We start from the raw sequence: 21,599 nt of genomic DNA, 5'->3' as shown, positions 1-21,599 counted from the left end.
GAGCGGAGCCAACTTCTTTAAGGAGCAAGCAACCAACTATTCCATCTTGTGATCTATAACAGGGTTATTAATTCAAGTGTCAAGGGGGCCAGGCAGGTGCTGTAAACTAGTGGCCAGAGTGGAGATGAGCTTTGAAAAATAAGGCATTTTAGCAGGGCAGCCCCATGACCCAAGTGTGGTTGGGTCTTCCGATTTTTCCTGAGAAGCTGGAAATTTGGATTTTTAATATGCATTTGTCTCATGATTTAAAATATTGGTTTAGTGTTAGTCGCTCAGTCGTGCCCGACTCTTTGTGACCCCATGGACTGCAGCCCACCAGGCTCCTCTGTCCATGAGATTTTCCAGGCAAAGATACTGAAGTGGGTTGCCATTTCCTTCTCCAGGGCATCTTCCCAACCCAGGGATTGAACCCGGGTCTCCTGCATTGCAGGCAGATTCTTTATCGACTGAGCTATAGTTAAGCCATTTATTGAAATAGCATCAGTAAGAGCTCTGTTTAGCTGTGGGCCACCTGTTTCCCACATTTGATCCAGTCGGCTTCCTTGGACCTTTCACGGAGGGGACCCGCCACAATCATTTGGATATGAATGGGCCCCAGCCATCACAGGGACGGGGATTCGGGCCGCCTCCTTCTGCTGAAATCCAACTGGCCCTGAAGAGCTGGGAATAGTGGACGCCACCAAATAACAGAATTCTGTTTCCAAAGGCTCGGAGCCACAGACGAAAAAGCCCCGCCTGAGATCTAGACGGCGCAGAAGTTGGAATTCAGGCCTCCACCTTCAATTTAGAACACCTTCCTCCTCTGACTGGGAAAGATTACCCCACAGAGGTGACCAGTGGCCAGAGGCCAAGTGTTCTAGGGTCCCATAAAAACTACAAGTTCCAGCATGCCCCGCTTCACAGACGATCCCCTCGCAGCCGGCCGACACAAATCATCCTTCTGCTCCCCGTTGGCCCGCAAGCCGAACGTGCTGTTCCATGATTGGTTGCTGCTCTTGTCGCCCCTAATAACCCATTGCTGAGGCTGGTTGACAGGTGTCTCGCAGCCGCCAAGGCACTCGACCAGGATAGGGGGCTGCTTAGCAAACAAAGCAGTCGTCCACTCGGCAGCGAGGCTTTGCTTTTGCTGGGAGTTCCCAGGTGACACTAGGGTTGGCGGGTTTCGGGCCGGAGGCTATTAGATGGAACACCCGGAAGGCGGAAGTTCCAGGACGGAAGTGGCCGAGAGGGACAGAGAATGGCGGCGGCGGCGGCAGCAGGCTGGATTTGGCGCTGGGGCTGGGGCCGGCGGTGCCCAGGGAGGTCTGGGCTTCGCGGCCCCGGCCCAGGCCCCACTATACTTCTGCTTTTCCTCTTGTTGCTGGGGCCGGTGGCTGCGGATATAACTGACGGCAACAGTGAACATCTCAAGCGGGAGCATTCGCTTATCAAGCCCTACCACGGTGAGGCCTGTGGCGGGAATGAGTTTAGGGTAAGGTTGAGGCTGGACGGAGTTGGGGAAGGGATTCTCTTTCTTCTGGTCAGGGCAGCCCTTTGGGTTCCCTGCCTCCGGCAAAGCTAGTCCTGGCCCGGCCTCTTAAGCACCTGTCTGTCCTTGTCTCTGTCAGCAGGGATCGGTTCCAGCTCCACGCTCCTCTGGGACTTCCAAGGAAGCACAATGCTCACGAGCCAGTATGTGCGTCTGACCCCTGACGAGCGCAGCAAAGAAGGCTCTATCTGGAACCACTTGGTGAGTGGTTCCTAAGAGGGGAGGCAGACCATGAAGTAAGCCACTACAGTTGGTCTTCAGCAGGCCTGAACTTGATTTGAAGGCTCCCCCCTGCTCCCCGGCCCCTTTGGTCACTTGCCTTACTACTTACCAGTAGTTACAGGTGATGGCTGTTGAAGTTACCGTATGGCAGGAGCTGTTCTGGACACTTTGTTCACCTGTCTTTTCATTCCTTCAAAAGCCATGTGAAGTAACCGATATTATCTCCGTTTCCCTGGCTGAAGAAGCTAAGACTCAGAGTTGAAAGTGCCTTTCTCAAAGTCACATAGCCAGCAAGTAGTGGAGCTGTTGTCTGCTTCAGCTGAACCCTCTCATTAGTGGGATAAATGGAAGGAGTGGGGCCTTTATTTAGTGGGTATTTTATGTGTGTTAGGCACTGACTTTAATGTGCCTTATTGCACTTAGTTCTCAGACCGATATAGATGGCTTTCGTGACTCTTCATAAGCAGAGCAAACACAGACAGTGAATGGCTATAAACAACATTTAAATTCTGTCTCATCTCCAAGTCCAGCAGTTCACTTGCTACATTTGACCCCAGCCTGGACGGTGGAGGAACCCCTTAACAATCTTTGCAGACGCCAGTCCCCTTCCTCAGTGCTGGATTGGTCTGGTCATCAGTGGGCTCATGGGCAGTTTTAGTTTCTGCGACCTTTGCTGCAGAGGTTATGAACCTTCAGGTGTCGCAGGCGTGTCATACTTACGCAGTGGCCAAGATCTGCTGCTGCACAGATGCCACACCAAGGAAGGTTAGGGAGGGGTGAAAGGGGAATAATGGGGGGCAGAACCTACTCCTCCCCTCAACCTGCCTGATCCCAACCCTTTCTATGGCCTAAGCAGTTGGCCAGTGTCCTAGTTTTCTCCATCACCCCGCTCTTTGGTCTCTCTGAATGACTTCCCCATGTAATTCTGAGAGCCCACACCGTCCTTGTGTTGCCTCGTCTGCATGTTACTTCTCCTCCTTGTCCTCTCTTTCCTGCTTGGGGGATCTGGAGATACTTTGCTTAGCTTTCACTCTGATCCTTAGAGCCTGGGGTCTCCTGTGAAGGGATAAACATGCGCTATGTCTGCATGGTCTGGCCCCTAGTGCCTCGCATCTCCAGTCGTCCTCTCTGTTAATGTTCTTCCGGCTTCTCTGACTGCCATTTTGCCTCAGGATCTTTGCACTTGTAGCTTCTGTCTGGGACACCGTCTCCTGGCTCTTCATGCTTGCTTGGTTTCTCCTCATTTGTTAAGTTTTAATTCGAGTGCCACCCACTCAGAGAGTGCTTCAATAACTACCTTGTTTCCCCTGGAGTTACATTCTCTCACTTTCTGTCGTGTAACTTTAAAAATTTTCATTTTATGTTCATTTGGCTGTGCCAGGTCTTCGTTTCGGTACAGAGGTCTTTGATCTCGCAACATGGAGGATCTTTTTTAGTTGGCGGTATGCAAGATCTTCTTCCCTGACCAGGGATCGATTGATCCTGAGCCCCCTGCATTGGGAGCGTAGTCTTAGCCACTGGACCCCCAGGGAAGCCCCTAATTTCGTTTTACATTATGATTGATTTACAATATTGTGTTAGTTTCAAGTATAGAGCAAAGTGATTCATGTTTACATATATCCATTTTGTTTTCAGATTCTTTTCCCATATAGGTTATTACAGAATATTAAGTAAAGTTCCCTGAACCGTATTATAGGTCCTTGTTGATTGTCTATTTTATATATAGTAGTGTGTATTAAGCCCAAACTCCCAATTTATCCCTCCCCCCACTACGTTTCCCCTTTGGTAACGAAAAGTTTTTTCCAGGTCGGTGAGTCTGTTTGTCTTGTAAATAAGTTCATTTGTATCTTTTTTTCCCCTTAGATTTCACATAGAAGTGGTATTGTATGATATTTGGCTTTTGATGTCTGGCTTGCTTCACTTAGTATGATCTCTGGGTTCATTTATGTTGCTGCAAATGGCGTTCTTTATTCTTTTTATGGTTGAGTAATATTCCACTGTATATATGTGCAACATTTTCTTTATCCGTTTCTCTGTTGATGGACATTTAGGATGCTTCCCTGTCTTGGCTATTGTAAATACCACTGTGATAAACATTGGGGTGTATGTGTCTTTTTGAACTATGATTTTCTCCAAATATTTCCAGGAGTGGGATTACTGGATCATATTGTAGTTCTATTTTTAGTTTTTTAAGGAACCTCCATGCTGTTCTCCATAGTGGCTGTACCGATTTACATTCCCACCAGCGGCATGGGAGGGTTCCCCTTTCTCCGCACCCTCTGCAGCATTCATTATTTTTAGATTTTTTGGTGATGTCCATTCTAACTGATGTGAGGTGATGATGCCTCATTGTAGTTTTTTTTTTTAATCCTTAGGTAGCTTTTTATTATGTCCTCCAAAAGAGCATATGATAAGAGTCAGCGCAGTGGTATAACGTGCTGAAAAAGATCAGGAGTTGATTTACTGTCTTCAGGCTGGGATGTGGCTTCACGAAAGAGGTAGCACTTAAACAGAAGGAGGTTCCTTCTTTCCTGAGAAACCAGAACCCCTTTTGCTTTCTCCCATACCTACATCCATTAAGAGTACTAGTCTTTGCCAAAAGATAAAAGTTTGAAGTCATCTGAGGCCATCAAGGAATTACAGGGCAAAAATCATGATAGGTTTCCAGTTTTCTTCAGCATGCAGAGTTATCTGCTCCTTCACAGAAGTTAGACTAGTGTGGCTGTGCTCTCAGGTTCCACACCTGGGCCAGTGGAGGCAGTTTTCTGGCAGGTCTGTTGTCGTCCCTCCTCCCCCAAGGGAGCCTGCTCAGGAACTGGCGTTCCTCTCCCCAGGTGGGCAGCAGCCAGCATCGCTCTGGGGACCTGGAATATCACCGCCACTGCACCCAGAAAAGCTAGAAAAATGATACCTACCCCTCCCTCCCCAACCTGACCCCTGCCCCGAAGTGGCTCTTTCACTACCCTTGGTGGTGATAGCAGTGGCGGTGGCCAACTTGCCCCTCTACCCCTTGCCCATGGTGCCATCTCCACACTGGCATTAGTGAGGACTCAGCCCCAAGCCCCCTCTACTGCTCAGAGGCTACGCTGCCCACAGGGCCCTCATTGTGGTTCTGATTTGTATGTCTCTGATAATGAGCAATGCTGAGCATCTTTTCACGTGCTTTTTGGCCATCTGTCTGTCTTCTTTGGAGAAATGTTTATTTAGATCTTCTGCACCTTTTTTTTTTTTTTTGATTGGGTGGTTTTTTTGCTACTGAACTGAATGAGCTGTTTGTATATTTTGGAGATTAATCCTTTGTGGGTTGCTTCATTTGCAAATGTTTTCTCCCATTCTGTGGACTGTCTTTTTGTTCATGGTTTCCTTTGCTGTGCAAAAGCATTTAAGTTTCATTAGGTCTCATTTGTTTTTGGATAACTTTTTGTTTTTGGCTGCACTGCGAGGCATGTGGAATCTTAGTTGCCCAACCTGGACCCCCTGTGGTGGAAGCATGGTGTCCCAATGGCTGGACCACCAGGGGGCTCCCATGCTTTCCGATAACTTTTTATTTTTTTTAAAGTTTATTTATTTTAGTTGATTGATGATTGATTTACAGTATTGCTTTGATTTCTGTCATACATCAGCATGAATTAAGCATAGGTGTACTTATGTCTCCTCCCTCTTAAATCTCCCTCCTTCCTCCAGCCCATTCCTATACCTCTAGATTATTGTGCACTGCTTAGTTGCTCAGTCGTGTCTAGCTCTTTGCGACCCCATGGACAGTAGCCTACCAGGCTCCGCCATCCATGGGATTTTCCAGGCAAGAATACTGGAGTGGGCTGCCATTTCCTTCTCCAGGGGATCTTCCCAACTCAGGGATCGAACCTGTGTCTCCTGCATTGCAGACAGACACTTTACCGACTGAGCCACCAGGGAAACCCCTATCTTCCTGTTTAGTGGAATCTAAATATTGCAGTTTGAGATCCACTCTTAAATGCTGTGTGCACGTGCTAAGTCACTTCAGTTGTGTCCCATCTCTTTGCAAATCTATAGTCTAGCCCGCCAGGCTCCTCTGTCCATGGGATTCTCCAAGCAAGAATACTGGAGTGGGTTGCCACACCCTCCTCCAGGGGATCTTCCTGATCCAACCCATGGCTCCTGGATTGCAGGCAGGAGCTGAGCTACCAGGGAAGCCCTGTAAACACTATTAATAAACCCAAATTGTATGTCATTTTTTGAAATTAAACTTATATTTTCATTTCATATCCCACACAGAATTTTATCCTAATGCAGTGTATAATGCTTGAAAATCTTATTGATTAGCCTATCATGTTCTTCTATGACTAAGTGTAAAAATTTAAGCTTTCTAACTTTGTTGGGACCTTGAAATTAAGTTTTAATATTTTCTTTGGGATTATTATAGTTACCACTGGTATACAATTGATCAAAAGAAATGCCTTACACATTACACAATTTTTGAGTAATTACTGCACAAGTGAACATTTTTTGAAATGCATCTCATTAAGCTGTCATCTCCCCATCCCCATTTGAATGCATGTCATTGTCAGAATGAGACGCTTAAGCATGACTTCTGCTTTTTGTTCACGTGAATGCTGAAAATTTGTGTTTGCTTAAGTAATAGATGGAGATGCAAGGAGTTTTGTTATAGCAGGGGTCATTCAATATTTTGAACTCCTTTGATTTATAAACCACAAATGTAGTGATCTTTCATCAGAAATTTTAATGGAAAAAAATGTTCTGCCTTTCACTTTGTTGCAAGCCAAGACATAGAAACCACCTAGCTGTAAAATGGTTCATGACTGCCAAGTGATTGATTCTGATTTAGTTGGCCTGGCGAGGGCCAGGGCATTAAGATTTCTCAGCTCCCCACATGGCTCAGCTGGGATGGAGGGCTGTGTCATGTTCTGCCCCCAAAAGAAGCTTTACATTAGTTCCAGCCCATACCTCATCTGCTTAAAATCCTTCTTTGTACTGTCTTTATCATAGTATTCTCTCTGATGATCTGCAGTCTTACCTGTAGTGTGGGGAGACGTTCCAAGGCTTGAATAGTCTTGGAGGTATCAGTTTCTAGGTCCTCAAATTCTGTGTGTGTGCGTACTCTTTCCTAAAACTGATCTTCCTGCAGGCATGCTGGGGACAGGTGGGGAGGTTTTCCTCTCCCATCCTCTGGTGCACAGTTGCCCTTCTCAGAGGCACACCTCCTATTAGCTTGGGGTGCTTTGTTCCCAGGCACAGGAAACTCCTGGGCACCAAAGAGACCATTTGAAATATTGGCTTCTGGGCTGACTTTTGTGTATGTAAGTTACATTAAAAATTTTTTTTCAAATATATAAGTGCTTTTCTAGTTATCTTTATTTTTTAAGTTGTTATTATTGATATCTGGTTTAATCTCTTCATGGTCAAGAAACGGATTTTGTGATTTCAGTCCTTGGACATCTGTTGAGACTTGCAGATGGTCCTTCTAGTGACCAGGGTTTGGGGGACACATTCATGTGTGCTTGCGAAAGATGTGGATCCTCTGCTGGTTGAGTGAAGTGTGCCATTCAGATCTTTAGGTCTGTTTGCTGATTGGGCTCAAATTTCTATATCTCCTGACATTTTGCTCGTTTTATCAGTTATTAGAAGAGGTGTATTAAAATGTCTGTGTGTGTATTTGCCTTCATCTTTATAGTCTGTCCGTTTCTACTTCATATATTTTGAGACCAACATTTTCCTGGTAAATGGAGTCCTTTGTCATGGAGAAGAGTCCTCTTCTAAACTTCGCTATTGGCACAGCTGCACAAGCTTGCTTTTGCTTAGCATTTGCATGTACTGTCTTTTTTTGTCCTTTTCTTTTCCAGACCTCTTTTAGAGTTGTCTCTTGTAAACGGCATATAACCAGGCTTTTGGGTGGTTATCCATTTATTTTAATTGTGATAAAATCCAGTAACATAACCATTTGCCACTTAACCTTTCTTAAAAAGAAGTTTGTTTATTGGTCTTCGCCTAGACTTAGCTGCAACATGAGGGATCTTCGGTCTTCAGCTGCAGCGTGTGGATCTTTAATTGTGGCGTGCGAATCTTAGTTGAGGCAGATGCTGTCTAGTTGCCTGACCAGGAATTGAACCCAGGCCCCTGCATTGGGAGCCTGGGGCCTTAGCCACTGGACTACCAGGAGAGTCCCCCATTTAACCTTCTGTTGTCTTTTAAACAGTTTAATTTTTCAAACCATTCTCTTCTACACAATACTTAATGGCATTGAGACAGGTTTTAAAAGTGTAAATGGTCACCACACAGGCGGTGAGAGTGTACACTGGGAAAAAGACAGTCTCTTTAGCAAGTGGTGTTGGAAAAGTTGGACAGCCTCATGTCAGTCAGTGAAGTTAGAACACACGCTCACACCACACACAAAAATAAATTCAAGATGGTTTAAAGACTTAAATATAAGACATGACACCATAAAACTCCTAGAAGAGAACATCGATAAAACATTCTCTAACATAAATCGTACCATTGTTTCCTTAGGTCAGTCTCCCAAGGCAGTAGAAATAAAAAGCAAAAATAAACAAATGGGTCCTAATCCAACTAGAAACTTTTGCAAAGAAGCCATAAACAAAATGAAAAAACACCTATGGATTGGAAGAAAGTGAAAGTGGCTCTGCTGCTGCTGCTGCTGCTGCTAAGTCGCTTCAGTCGTGTCTGACTCTATGTGACCCCATAGACGGCAGCCCACTAGGCTCCCCCGTCCCTGGGATTCTCCAGGCAAGAACACTGGAGTGGGTTACCATTTCCTTCTCCAATGCATGAAAGTGAAAAGTGAAATGAAGTCGCTCAGTTGAAGTGGCTCAGTCATGTCCAACTCTTTGCAACCCCTGGGTCTGTAATCTATGGAATTCTCCAGACCAGAATACTGGAGTGGGTAGCCTTCCCCTTCTCTGGGGGATCTTCCCAACCCAGGGATTGAACCCAGGTCTCCCACATTGTGGGCGGATTCTTTACCATCTGAGCCACCAGGGAAGCCCAGGAATATTGAAATGGGTAGCCTGTTCCTTCTCCAGCAGATCTGCCTGACCCAGGAATCGAACTGGAGTCTCCTGCATTGCAGGCAGATTCTTTACCAACTGAGCTACCAGGGAAGCCCGGATTGAGAGAAAATATTTGCAAATGATGAGACCAACAAGGGTTTAATTTCAAAAATATACAAACAGCTCATACAATTCAATAATAATTTTTAAAAAATTAAAAAATGGGCAGAAGACCTAAACAGACATTTCTCCAAAGAAGATATACAGATGGCCAATGCCTGTGTGTATACTCAGTTGCTAAGTCAAGTCAGATTCTTTGTGATCCCATGAACTGTAGCCCCCAGGCTCCTCTGTCTGTGGGATTTTCCAGGCAAAAATACTGGAGTGGGTTGCCATTTCTTTCTCCAAGGGATCTTTCCAGTCCAGATCCACATATCTTGCGTTGGCAGGTAAATTCTTTACCACTGAGCCACCTGGGAAGCCAGTTATTAGAGAAATGCAAATCAAAACTTGAGAGAGGTTCTACCTCACGCTGGTCAGAATGGCCATCATTAAAAAATCTACCAACTATAAGTGCTGGAAAGGGTGTGGAAAAAAGGGAGCCCTTTTACACTGTTGATGGGAATGTTAATTGGTACAGCCAGTATGGAGAGCCCTCAGAAAACTAAAAATAGAGTTGTCATATGATCCAGCAATCCCACTCTTAATTTGAAAAGATACATGCATCCCTATGTTTGTTAAAGCACTATTTACAATAGCCAAGACATGGAAACAACCTAAATGTCTGTCAGCAGATGAATGGATCAAGATGTGTGTGTGTGTGTGTGTGTAAACACATATACACACAAACGGAGTAGTGCTCAACCACAAAAAAGAATAATGCCACTTGCAGCAACATGGGTGGACCTAGGGGGCACTAGTGGTAAAGTACCTACCTGCTGGTGCAGGTAAACAGGAGATGCGGGTTTGATCCCTCAGTCGGGAAGATCCCCTGGAGGAGCGCATGGCAACCTACTCCGGTACTCTCGTCTACAGAATCCCATGGACGGAGACGCCATAGGGTTGCAGAGTCAGACACGACTGAAGTGACTTAGCATGCGTGCACGGATGGACTTAGAGGTTACCATGCTAAGTGAAGTTAGAGAAAGACAAGTATCTTATGATATCACTTACGTGGAATCTAAAATATATGAACATATATACAAAACAGACTCACAGACTTGGAGAACAGACTTGTGGTTGCCAAGTTGTCAGGGGGTTGGGGAGGGAAGGATTGGAAGTTTGGGATTAGCAGACACAAACTATTAATATAGGATGAATAAACAATCCTACTGCATAGCACAGGGAGCTATATTCAGTATCCGGTGATAATCTGTAATGGAAAATACGGAAATATGCAAAAGACTGTATGTATAACTGAGTCGCTTTCCTGTGTAGCAGAAATTAACACAATATTGTAAATCAGTCTGCAGTAAAGTTTTTAAAAGTGTAATGTCTACCAACAAAAAATTAGTTTCAATTACTATAAATATATATCTGCATGAAAAAATTTTTTTTCAAAATTTTTTTATTGTGGTAAAATATACATGACATAAAATTGACCATTTTAACCATTTTTAAGTGTACAGTTTAGTGGCATTAAGTACATTCATTTTGTTGTGCAACCATCACCACCATCCATCTCCAGAACTTTCTAACCATCAGAAGCTGAAACTGTACTCCTTAAACACTAACTCCCTGTTTTCTGCCTCTCTACAGCCCCTGGTAGCCACTATTCTACTTTCTGTTTTTGAATTTGGCTCTTCTAGGTACCTCACATAAATGGAATCATAGAATATTTGTCTGTATCTGACTTATTTCACTTAGCATAACATAGGCAAAGCTCATCCATGCTGTAGCGTGTATCAGTATTTCGTTAATGGCTAAATAATGTTCCTGTGTGTCTGTGTGTGCACCACATTTTGTTTATCCATTCATCTGGTGGTGGACACTGGGTAGTTTCCACCTTTTGGTTGTTGTGCTGCTGTGTACATGGGTGGACATAGGTGGCTACTGAAGTCCCTGGCTTCACTTGTTTTGGTAAACATCTAAAAGTGGAATTGCTAGGTTATATGGTAACTCTTTGTTAAACTTTTTAAGGACCACCAAACTGATTTCCACAGCAAGCGCACCATTTTACAGTCCCACCAGCAATGCACCAGGGTTCCAGTTTCTCCACATTTTTATACTATTTTCCATTTTTTAATAATAGTTATCCAAATGAGTGTGAAGTGGTATGTGGTTTTGATTTCCATTTCTCTAGTGATTAATGATGTTGAGCATCTTTTCATATGCTTTTTATATACAAATTATCTTCTTCTATGAAAAACATGTCTATCTAAATCCTTTGTCCAGTTTTGGGTTGTTTTTTGTTGTTGAGTTTTAGGAGTTCCTTATGTATCCTGGACATTATCAGTATATGATTTGGAAATATTTTCTCTAATTCTGTGGGTTTTCTTTTCATTCTCTTCATGTTCTTTGACATGTAAAAGGTTTTAATTTCGATGAAGTCCAGTTTATCTAGTTTTTTTGTTGTCTGTGCTGTGGTGGCATATTCAGGAAATTATTGCTAAATCTAGTGTTTCCCCTGTTTTCGTCTAAGAGTTTTATACTCTTAGCTCTTTAGTTTAAGTCTTTGATCTATTACTTATTTTTAAAATTAAACTTTTTTTTTTTAGATAATTGTAGATTCACATGTAGTTGTAAGAAAAAAGAGATTAAGAAGTACAGACTTCCAGTTGTAAAATTAAATAAGTCATGGGGATGTAATGTATAGCATAGGAAATGTGGTCAGTAATATTCAATAATAATAGTATTACAGTAACTGTCTATGGTGACAGATATTACTAGACTTGTGGTGATCAATTTGTAATGTATGTAACTGTCAAATCCCTGTGTGGTACACCTGAAACTGATATTGTATGTCAACTATATTTCATTTTAAAAAAAGAAAGAAAGGAATACAGGGAGATCCTGGGTACTCTTACCAGCATTTAGTCTATCTACATTTGGTAAAGTCATGGATACATTTGGATTTAATCTACCATCTTACTATTTACTTACCGTTTGTACTGGCTGTCCTCTGTTCACTTTTCTCTCTGGTCTTGGCTTCTTTTGAGTTGGTTAATTTTTATTCCATTTTTATTCTTCTGTTAGCTTGAAAGTTCTGTGCTTATTTCCCAAGATTTTGGTGATTACTCTGAAGTTTAAAACACAGATCACATTTTACCAAAGAGTGCTGATAAGATGTACTTTTGACTCCTTCCAGGAAGGTGATAGGCTTTTGGGACACACAGAACATTGTTGTTTTATGCAGCCAAGTGTTTATTTGTGTTTCTAGTCTCATCCTTGGTTTAGTCTTTGGTCTTCGTTCCTTCTTGAATCTCTGACTTCATGTCCGGGTCTGGATCACATTTCTCCCAGAAAGAGTGAAAGATAGTCTTGGTGTTTCTGTCTGAAAATGTCTTAATTTCACCTTCTTTTTTTTAAAGCGGATTACATAAATTAATCTGTTTATTGCAGGCTGGCAGTGGTGGTGCTTCTGCCGGCCCTTCAGTCTTCTGAGGCCTGACCTTCCTGTGATGGCAGAAGTGGTGGCATTGGTTCAGGCACCACCAGCTACTGTTCTCACGAAGGAACCACAGCGGCAGATCCCCACAGCGTGCCTCTTCATCTTGGTTTTGTCACAGGAGCAAGCGTGCTTGTTGTGCTGGCCGATTTCCATTCTCTTCACCGTTTTCCTGAGGGGAGTAGCAGATCCCATATTTACTGGATCTTCTTAGTGTGTCTAGCTCTGTTGCCAAAAATTAGGTCCGAGGCCAAAGAGCACCTTCTTTCTTGAAGGATACATGTGCTAAGTATAGAATCCTGTGTTGATTGTTATTTTCCTTCAACTCCAAATATATCAGTCTGTTGTCTTCTTACTCCTAGTGTTTCTGTTGAAAATTCTAGTATCAGGCTGATTATAGCTCCTTTGAAGTTACTCTTTTTTTCCTCTGGTTACTTTTAAGGGTCCCTGGGATGGTGATGGCGGTGGTGGTTCTCTCTCCCTCCTTGCCTTTCTCTGTGTTTTGTTCCTGTCTTGTCTCTTCATGTGCCTGGTATTTTTGGTTGTGTCCCAGATATTGTGTTTGTACAATATTTTGTTTAAAGTATGAGGCCTGAATGAGTCTGTTTAGTCTAATTTCAGGGATTGTGGGAACTCATAGCTGAGCTGCAGTCCCTGGGAGCCCTTTCTCATTTGTTCTTTCCAGTTGTGATTTTTGTCACCTCAATGCAAAGCAAGTCTGATTCACAAGTCCTTCCACCCCTCAGCAGGTCTTGGACTCAGATTCCTTGCACATCTGTCATGGAGACCTGCTTTTTATCACCTCACAGTTGTCCCCATCCAGAATCTGCAGGGTCTCCCAAAGCCAGTGAACTGTGAGAAACTGGGAGGGCTGACTTCACACTATCTCAGACCATCGTGCAGCTGCCTGCTAACCCTGTATTCTCAAGGGCCGAGTCTTCTCACCTGAGCTTCTGGTGCCCAGGCCCAGAACAGTGCCTGGTGAATCAGTGATGCACAAGCCACGGTGGGACACAGGGGTTTTATTTTTTAGTTGAGTTTTTTGTGATTACAGAAGTAATATGTTCAGCATAGAAGATTGAAAATGTGGAAAGTAAACATTCCCCTCCCAGAGTTAGCTTTCGTTAATGTTGGTCATATTTCCTTCATTTCCTTTCTCTGCACATAGACTAATATATATATATTATTTTAAATGAGCACATAGCATTGATACTGTTTTCAGCTTATCTTTCCTGTTAGTATCTTTGACATCTTGATCATGACCCGTGAGAGCTTATGGATCTCCCTCCTTTTCTTAAAAAGCTGCAACAGCCAAATTGCCCCCAAGAAGATGGGAGCATCCACTGTCCTCTGGATGTAGGCCACGTTTCTCTTCATTCTTGTCTGCATTGCTGCTCATGATCTCTTTAAGCCTTGCCAATCTAATAAGTCAGCAATACCTTGTTTTAGTTTGCCTTTCAGCTAGGCCTTTGTTTGATTACTTGCTCACACACCCATCTACAGACTTTCCCTGCGCAGATTCTTATTGGAGTGTCAGTACCATAGTTTTCATGAGCAGCTTCCTGGTAGGCAAGGCCAGGCTGGTGTCCTTGCTGTGGGCCCAGCCTTGTGCCTTCCTGACTGCTGGGACTTCCTTCCCTCACATCACAGTAGCCCAGAGGCCCCAGAGCTGCCCTTCTAGCCCCCAGGCCTGATATCACCATCACCACCCTCAGGCTGGGCTGAGACTGCAAGAGGCAGGTGGTGTGCTGGCTGGGAGCCTAGGGCTTCGAGTCTGCCAGACCTGGGTGTGGGTCCATCAGTTTGAGGGGTTGGTTTGAAGGGAACACAGTGGGGATGGAAAGCCAGAAAGGAGTTGGTGCTGCTTGTGTTACAGGCCTGAAGGTCATGGCAGCTGTAGGCAAGAGCAGAAGTTTCCGAGTCAGACAGTCCTGGGCGTGAGTCAGGACATCCACTTACCTACTGTGGACAAGTTATTTAGTCTCTGAATGTGTTTTCTTTTTATAAAATACATGACTCAAATAGGGATAGTAGTCCTTCCACAAGATCCCAGGGGACAGGAACAGCGGGGATGGAGAAGAAACAGGGCTAACAGGTTTGGCTGGTATCAAGGAAAGTGAGTCAAGGTGTGAGAACCAGCCCAGGAGAAGACTGGGGCCAGGGTGGGTGGAGTCTGGGCCTCAGCAGCCTTGGGACAGTCTGTGGTCTCCCCCTCCCTCCCTACTGAGACGCTCGGGGATCTGTTCATCTGACACTCGGGCCCCTGCTGCCTGGCCCTGTTCTGAGAGCCCCGACTCTCTCTAGGTCACTCCCAGGGAGCAGGCAAGCCTGGGGAGCTCTGACAGCCCTCTCTGCTCTCCCTCTAGCCTTGCTTCCTCAAGGACTGGGAGATGCATGTACACTTCAAAGTCCATGGCGCAGGGAAGAAAAATCTCCATGGAGATGGCATTGCCTTGTGGTACACCCGGGACCGCCTGGTGCCAGGTAGGATGGTGCTGGCACAGGTGGGCTGTCTGTGGCCAGGAATCCTCCACTCTGCACTCCCTCTTAGGGCACTGCTGCTCCTCTTTGAGGAAACAGGGGGTCTGGGGAGTAGCTGGAGGGAGCATCCCTGTAGGAGATGACCCCGTGGTCAACTCTGTGCCCAGTGTGGCCTGGTCTTCACCAGCTAAGTGGTTTTCACCATCCTATCATCTTAAGAAGGAAGACTGTGACAGAGACCATCTGTGGCCCACGAAGCCTAAAATCTTTGCTCTCTGGCCTTGGACAGAAAGTTGGTGATCCCTGGGTTCAGGGATGGTCCTTAACGCATGACCATCTGGTTTTTACAGATTAGGTATCCCGTTGCCCCCGACACCTCAGAGCACATAGTCAGGTGCTGTTCTTTCACAGTTTAGGCTTCAAACTTGAGTCCTCTCTGCCACGTGCCTGAGACTACCCTTCCTATCCCCCCACCCCACTTAGAGATCCCTTCTCTTTCCTGGAAGCATGACCATGGGCTAACGTCTTCTGACCCCATCCATGCTGGTGTTACTCGGCCCTTCAGGTACCCCTTGGGCAACTCCCAATTTCTCCCATCACAGGAGCATCTCCTTCTAATTCTAGGGCCTGTGTTTGGAAGCAAAGACAACTTCCATGGCTTAGCCATCTTTCTGGACACGTACCCCAACGATGAGACCACAGAGGTAGGCCCTTGCTCTCCTGCAGAGCAGGACAGGACTTCTCCCTGGGCTCTGCGTGAGAGCAGCCTCCTGGGGTCAGGGTGGTGGGTGCCCCGCGGCCTCGCGCTGGCTGGGCTGCCCTCGGAGTGACCGGTGTCTTGTCTCAGCGCGTGTTCCCGTACATCTCCGTGATGGTGAACAATGGCTCCCTGTCCTACGACCACAGCAAGGACGGCCGCTGGACTGAGCTGGCGGGCTGCACGGCTGACTTCCGCAACCGCGATCACGACACCTTCCTGGCAGTGCGCTACTCCCGGGGTCGCCTGACGGTGAGCAGGCAGGAGGGGCAGCTCTGCGGGGCTTGGGGAGGCGGGCAGGCCAGCCCTGGGCGCCCCTTGACCTGCTGGCTGGCCGCAGGTGATGACTGACCTGGAGGACAAGAATGAGTGGAAGAACTGCATTGACATCACGGGAGTGCGCCTGCCCACCGGCTACTATTTTGGAGCCTCTGCCGGTACCGGCGACCTGTCCGGTGAGTGTGCGGGCAGCGCGAGGCATCCAGTCTCAGTGTGGCCTTCCCTGCTGTCGGGAGCTTGTGACACGGCAGAGCCCCTTCCTCCTCGGCCTGCCTCCATTTGGTTCCACACGTGCCTAGTTTTCTTCCCCCTCTTCCCATGTGTGTGCGCAGTCCTTCAGCGTCTTCCCTCTCTGTCATCTGTGAGCTGTGGGGGTTTGAATCTGGTGAACCCAGCAATGGACCCCCACGTTTCCCTCTCCAGACCTGAGTCACCAGCAACATGCCCAGCAGGCCTCTCAGCCTTCACGCGCCCATAGCCAGAGACAAACGAACCTCTGTCCTGGTGGTTATGTGGGTCAGAACGCCTTGGTGGTGTTCCGGCCTCTGCTTTTTCTCTCACAGGCCGCCTCCCCTTTGTTGGCATGTCCTGCTGGCTGAGTCTTCTTTTCACCCCGCAGCAGACCACTCTTCTCCCTTCCTTTACTGCAGGCAGGTCTGGGCCACCGTGCTCTCTTGCTTGGACAATTGCAGGAGCCTCCCTAGGGTGCCCTCCTCCCAGCACCACAGCCAAGCTGCTCCTTCCACCTCACTCAGGGCTGAGGCCGCTGTCCTCCCACCAGTGGTCCTGTTGCCTGCTGCCACAGTCCTGCCTCATCCTCTCTGCTCTCTGGTGACACTGCCCCAGCCACTCTTCAGACCCACCCCTGCCCTCCTGCCTTGGGCCTTTGTTCCTGCGTCTCTCCAGGTCTTGCTCGGTTACTCTTCCCAGTGAGGCCATCCTTGATTCCCTCATTTAAAGTCACACACACACACACACCCCAGTCTCCTGCACACTTCCTGTTGCCTTCTCTAGCTTTATTTGTTTTCACAGCATTGAACCATCCTGGTATCCACTGTGTCATTTATTTCATTGTCCTGTCTCCCTCCCTGAATTGTGAGCTCCATGGAGTCAGGGCTCTGTCTTGTTCGGCCCATGGTGAGTGCTGTAAGCTTTGGGGTGCTCCCTGCCCGTGCAGGCCTCTTGGGACCCCCAGGCCTGGGTGGCACTTGTTGGTGGCCCCTGGCGCTGGTCCTTAGTCCCTTCTCAGGGCCCTCGGGAGGCACCATACCTGGGGCCAGCCCTTGTTGACCAGAGCTGAGAAGCAGTGTGGCAGACCAGACAGAGGCTTGTTTGTTGTCAGGATAGATGTTTCCAGGGCCTGTGAGCCAGCCGCTGTCCAGGAGCATCCCCGTCACCATGGAAGCATCTGGGTCCATTTGGTTCCTGGAGTGTCTATTGCTTTGAGGTTTCTAATATGGAAATTCCAATTGTATACCCACAAGAGGGAAGATGGTGTGATAAGCCCCTTATTGCTGTTACCCAGCCTCAGTGGGTAAGGCTCATGGCCTGCCTTGTTTCATTTGTGGACCCAGTATAACTCTGCCCTGGGTCACCTGGAATTCCATCTGACTGTTTCAGCAGGCATCATGAGAAGGCTCTGGAAATAGAGCCAGGCCTGTGACAGGGTATTCTCTAAGTCTGTTTGGAGTGGCCCTGGGAAGGGCGATGGAGGGGTCATGCCTGCGGTAGTGTGTGGCCCTTAGGCAGAAGGGTGTGCATGCCAGCCTCCCGCAGGTGTCTCGTGGCTGTTTTCTTAGTTAGGTAACTGTCTCTTTCCCCTTTTGTACATCTGAGACCATTAGGCCTCTGGAGTTGAGGGAGGTGGACGTCAAGTTCGGGCACCCAGGAAGTGACAGAAAGATGGCCCCTGCTGTCTGGCTCCAGGGCCCCTGCTTGGCCCTGGGCTTCCAGGGCCGCTCATACCAGCTGTCCGGTATGCTGGCCTCTGCCTGGCCTGGCCGCAGGGTCCTTGCTCTTTACGCTTTCAGCTTCCAGTCAGTTAGCTAAGCTGAGAGCTGGTGGCAGGCTGACTGGGACCCTCGTCTCAGTTCTGAGCCTCAACCTCTCCATCTCCAAATGGGGCTGTCAGTTACTGTCAGCGTCAGGCAGAGGTTCTCTCCTGCCCATACTAGTGGACCAGGGCCTTCCCCAAGTCTCCCCAGGTACAGTCGATGACTGTCACAGCTGAGCTGTCAGCCGGCTGCCAGGTTGTTTCTCTGCATCCTGCACTTGGGTCGCTGTGACAGAGCGTCTTGTGGCTGCCTGCGCCCGGGAGGGTCAGGCTTCTCAACCAGCCATGCAGCAGTGTGTGGGTCTTTGTCCGGTTCTGTTTTCAAGGATGTGCTACCTCCAGGCAGTGTACCTTTGGCCCTGACTGTACTTTCTCATTTACATGCCCCAGTAACCGCAAGATGGAGATTACCACCCCCATTTGCAAATGAGACTGAGCCTCAAAGAGGGTAGCAGAGCCAGGATTAGGCCCAGCGATGCTGACTGTAAAACCTGTGCTTTCCCTCTCTGCTCTGCTTCCTCCCAGGTTTCTTATTGCTGAGTTCTGGAGTATTCCAGCCCCTGGAATACTGCGTGCTAGAGGCTGCTGGGCTCTCCTCAGGGAACCTGGCTTCTCTGTGTGGTGTGGGGCGGGAGAGGGTTGAGCCACGTGTTCCAAAGCGGCTCCAGGCCCCTTAGAAGCTAACTCTTGGCCTGCAGACAACCATGACATCATCTCCATGAAGCTGTTCCAGCTGATGGTGGAGCACACACCTGACGAGGAGAGCATCGACTGGACCAAGATCGAGCCCAGCGTCAGCTTCCTCAAGTCGCCCAAAGGTATGCACCTACAGCCCCTCCCGGTGGGGCCTGGGCTGGCTTAGGCAGCTGCTCAAGGTCCACCTGCCCTTCCCTGGACCAACTCAGCCCTTGAATCAGCAGCTAGTGCTCATGAACAGGTGTGTGAGCCCCTGGCCTCTGTATCGTCTTGTACTCAGTGCTGGGGTCACAGCCAGTGAAGCCATAGGGGCCATTTGCTGGTGCAGGCGTGCTGGTACCTCAGTGCGTGGCCTCAGCAAACAGCCTGCAGTAGGTCCTGCAACTGCTAGGGGAGCTGATCCTTAGGCTTCCTCAGCTAAAAAGAGGCAAAAAGGCGGGATACAAACCCGAGTTTTGGCAAACCTCCAAGTCTGAGCCCTTTGCAGGGTAGTAGTCAGCCACCACTCCATCCTCACAGAGAGAGGGTTTTCAGGATGGATGGGGAGTGAGGCCTCTGTGTGTGTATGTGTGTGTGTGTGTGTGTTGCGAATTCTACTTCAGGAGCCCCAAAGTCATCCGTGTGGGCCCAGCAGGAGATAGAGTACCACTGGAACCCACCAGTTTATGTGACATTTCACTTTTTAAAGATTCAAGTTGCTTTTAAATGTTTTGGGGGCCAAACAAACCCTGCCGTAGACCACTGATTTGCGACGTTCCGTTGAAGGCTTCCTGCTGCCAAGGCTTTTGGACACATCTGCTCCAGCCCACCCAGCAGCCCATGCGGCTGGCCCGGCAGGGGTTAATTCCTTATCAGACAAGTGGGCCCACTGGGCTAGATGGTCAAAGCGAAAGGATGAAGGTTGAGGGTCAGGGCCCTGGGAGCCCCCAGGAGGCATGGAATGCACCCACATGTGCAGGACGGCAGACTGTGGTCGGGGCAGTATCTCTCCAGCTGGGAACCTCAGACCACTGCACCGGGCTGGGGGTGGTCTTGGGAAAACAGGTCCTGTGCCTGCCTGGGCAGACTCAGGCTGTCAGGGAGATCCCAGGCGTGCAGTGTTCTCCAGCTTCTTGCAGCAGAAGGCACCTCAGCCTGGATCCCGGGGACCCTTGTTCCCAGTGGGATTGTCGCTCCGTGTATGCCCCTGCCCCGTGCTGGAGCTGTGCGAGCAGGCCACAGCTGCTGCCTCGAGGATGGGGTGGGGGCCTTACCACGCTGTCTCCTGGGAGCCTGTTCGGCCTCTCATTTCCCTCTCTCTCCTCCCTCAGACAATGTGGACGACCCAACGGGGAACTTTCGCAGCGGACCCCTGACGGGGTGGCGGGTGTTTCTGTTGCTGCTGTGTGCACTCCTGGGCATCATCGTGTGCGCCGTGGTGGGGGCCGTGGTGTTTCAGAAGCGGCAGGAACGGAACAAGCGTTTCTACTGAGCAGCCAGCCCGTGGCTTGGGGAAGGGCCCTGGCGCTAATGTGAACTTTTTTTTTAACTAGGATTGTAAAAGGAAAATAAGATGACCTTATTTCTTAACCATTTCAAAGAAATAATTAAAGTATTTTCATATATTTTGCTTCTTGCCCAGTGGGGAATAAGGCTGCAGGGCTGGGGAATAAGCGTTTTCCATGCCCGCAGCTGGGGGCAGAGGCCCTGGCCCTGTGCCAGCCTCTCAGGAGCAGGGGGTCTGTACCTGGTGCTGGGCCGAGAGCCTGGCAGGTGGCTGTGAACACTGGAGGCCCCCCAGGCCACACTGGGGTAGGCGCCTGAGGACACAAGCAGTGATCTTATTCTGTGCTGTGTGGTATGTGTGGCAGAAGAGGAGGCCAACTGGGGAGCCTGGGTCTTCTGTTCATGCTCCGAGCTTCCTCCCAAGGCCGAACCTTGGGTGAGGCTGGAGGAGCAGTTTGGTGGGGCCCAGAGTATGATGGTTTGCTAAATAAAGTGAAATAACCAACCTCAGTTGTGTGGCTGCCCTAAGAGGTCTGCTTTTCTCTTCTTTGAATGACTTCCAGGTGCTTTCCAGCTTCGAGCCTCGTCCCCTCAGGTGTGGCACGGCCCCAGGAGGCAGGTGCTGGGGTCTCCATTTCCCATTTGGGGAATCACAGTTCTTAGAGGTCAAGCAAAACTTGCCCGGTGACACAACCACTGGCAACATGGGGTGAGGCCTGCGGTGTCTCCACGCACCCGGGGCCTCTGTGAAAGGACCCACTGAGGGGAGGATGTGGTTCCCACACGGAGGGTGTGACTTCCCACCCAAGGGGTCATGGGTCAGTGGCAGTGTTCCCATTGGTGTCATGGCTGGTCTACGGCGGTTCAGGACGTGAAGGAAGCGCACGTTAAGTGCCGCGTGTGGCAGCCTCTGGGGCTGACTCCCAGTGCAGCTGGCTGCTGCTTCCAGTCTCCCCTGACCCCCGCCCGCCATGGGACAGGCCCCCATCCAGCCCAGCACCTTCCCACTCACAGGTAAACATTTCAGCCGCCACTGACTTCCTCATCATGTTCCTTCTCCACACAGAGTCATGGGACGCCTGATAAATTGAGAATGTTTCTTCACAATCTCCTTTATTCTTTCCTCTAAGGACTTGGTTAGGTCTTTCAGACACAGAATAGCCTTTGTTCTTCGGCCTGTAGGTTTGCCTCTGATGGTCCTAACTGGACGATCCTCCTACAGAAGGCTCTAGTAGTGATAACGGCCACTTTCAGTACCCAAATAGGTAGAATAAAACCCAGCACCAAACTGTTCTGTCACAAAGAGCTCTGTAGCAGCCTGCAAAGCCTCCGTGCGTGCCTTGGCCCCAGACTTGCGATAGCACCAGGGTTATCGATCACGTCCTTGGTCGCCCTATTTTGGTGTCCACAGCCGTGAGGGTTCAATGTTACTCGTCTGGAATGAGATCAACGTGCAGCTCTTTCCCACATTTTAGTTTACTGGTGTC

The 21,599-nt window shown here is 48.3% G+C and overlaps 1 protein-coding gene across 2 annotated transcripts; it reads left to right on the top strand.

Moving 5' to 3' along the window:
• The first annotated feature begins 240 nt into the window (after window positions 1-240).
• Window positions 241-20,622, top strand: LMAN2 (lectin, mannose binding 2). 2 transcript variants are annotated; one of them, XM_069591780.1, is made up of 8 exons: window positions 241-1,442; window positions 1,611-1,729; window positions 14,728-14,845; window positions 15,467-15,546; window positions 15,690-15,851; window positions 15,940-16,054; window positions 18,630-18,749; window positions 19,938-20,622. In XM_069591780.1, exons 1-8 carry the CDS (start codon window positions 1,238-1,240, stop codon window positions 20,096-20,098), a joined length of 1,080 nt encoding a protein of 359 aa, XP_069447881.1. In that variant the 5' UTR covers window positions 241-1,237; the 3' UTR covers window positions 20,099-20,622. The 2 variants fall into 2 exon arrangements, with proteins under 2 accessions (XP_069447881.1, XP_069447879.1); XM_069591778.1 differs by having other exon boundaries at window positions 895-1,442; window positions 1,608-1,729.
• The last annotated feature ends 977 nt before the right edge of the window (window positions 20,623-21,599 follow it).

This window comes from Ovis canadensis, chromosome 5 (genome assembly GCF_042477335.2).
Source record: "Ovis canadensis isolate MfBH-ARS-UI-01 breed Bighorn chromosome 5, ARS-UI_OviCan_v2, whole genome shotgun sequence".
In the NCBI taxonomy this organism is placed as follows: Eukaryota; Metazoa; Chordata; class Mammalia; order Artiodactyla; family Bovidae; genus Ovis; species Ovis canadensis.
Note: the sequence above shows the minus strand (reverse complement) of the source record. Positions and strands in the feature narration are given on the sequence as shown.

Coding starts and splice junctions, on each gene's coding strand:
- LMAN2 (XM_069591778.1), top strand. CDS start 1,238: ATGGCGGCGGCGGCGGCAGCAGGCTGGATTTGGCGCTGGGGCTGGGGC. Junction 1,730..14,727: donor GCTCTATCTGGAACCACTTG/GTGAGTGGTTCC, acceptor CTCTCCCTCTAG/CCTTGCTTCCTCAAGGACTG. Junction 18,750..19,937: donor CTTCCTCAAGTCGCCCAAAG/GTATGCACCTAC, acceptor CTCCTCCCTCAG/ACAATGTGGACGACCCAACG.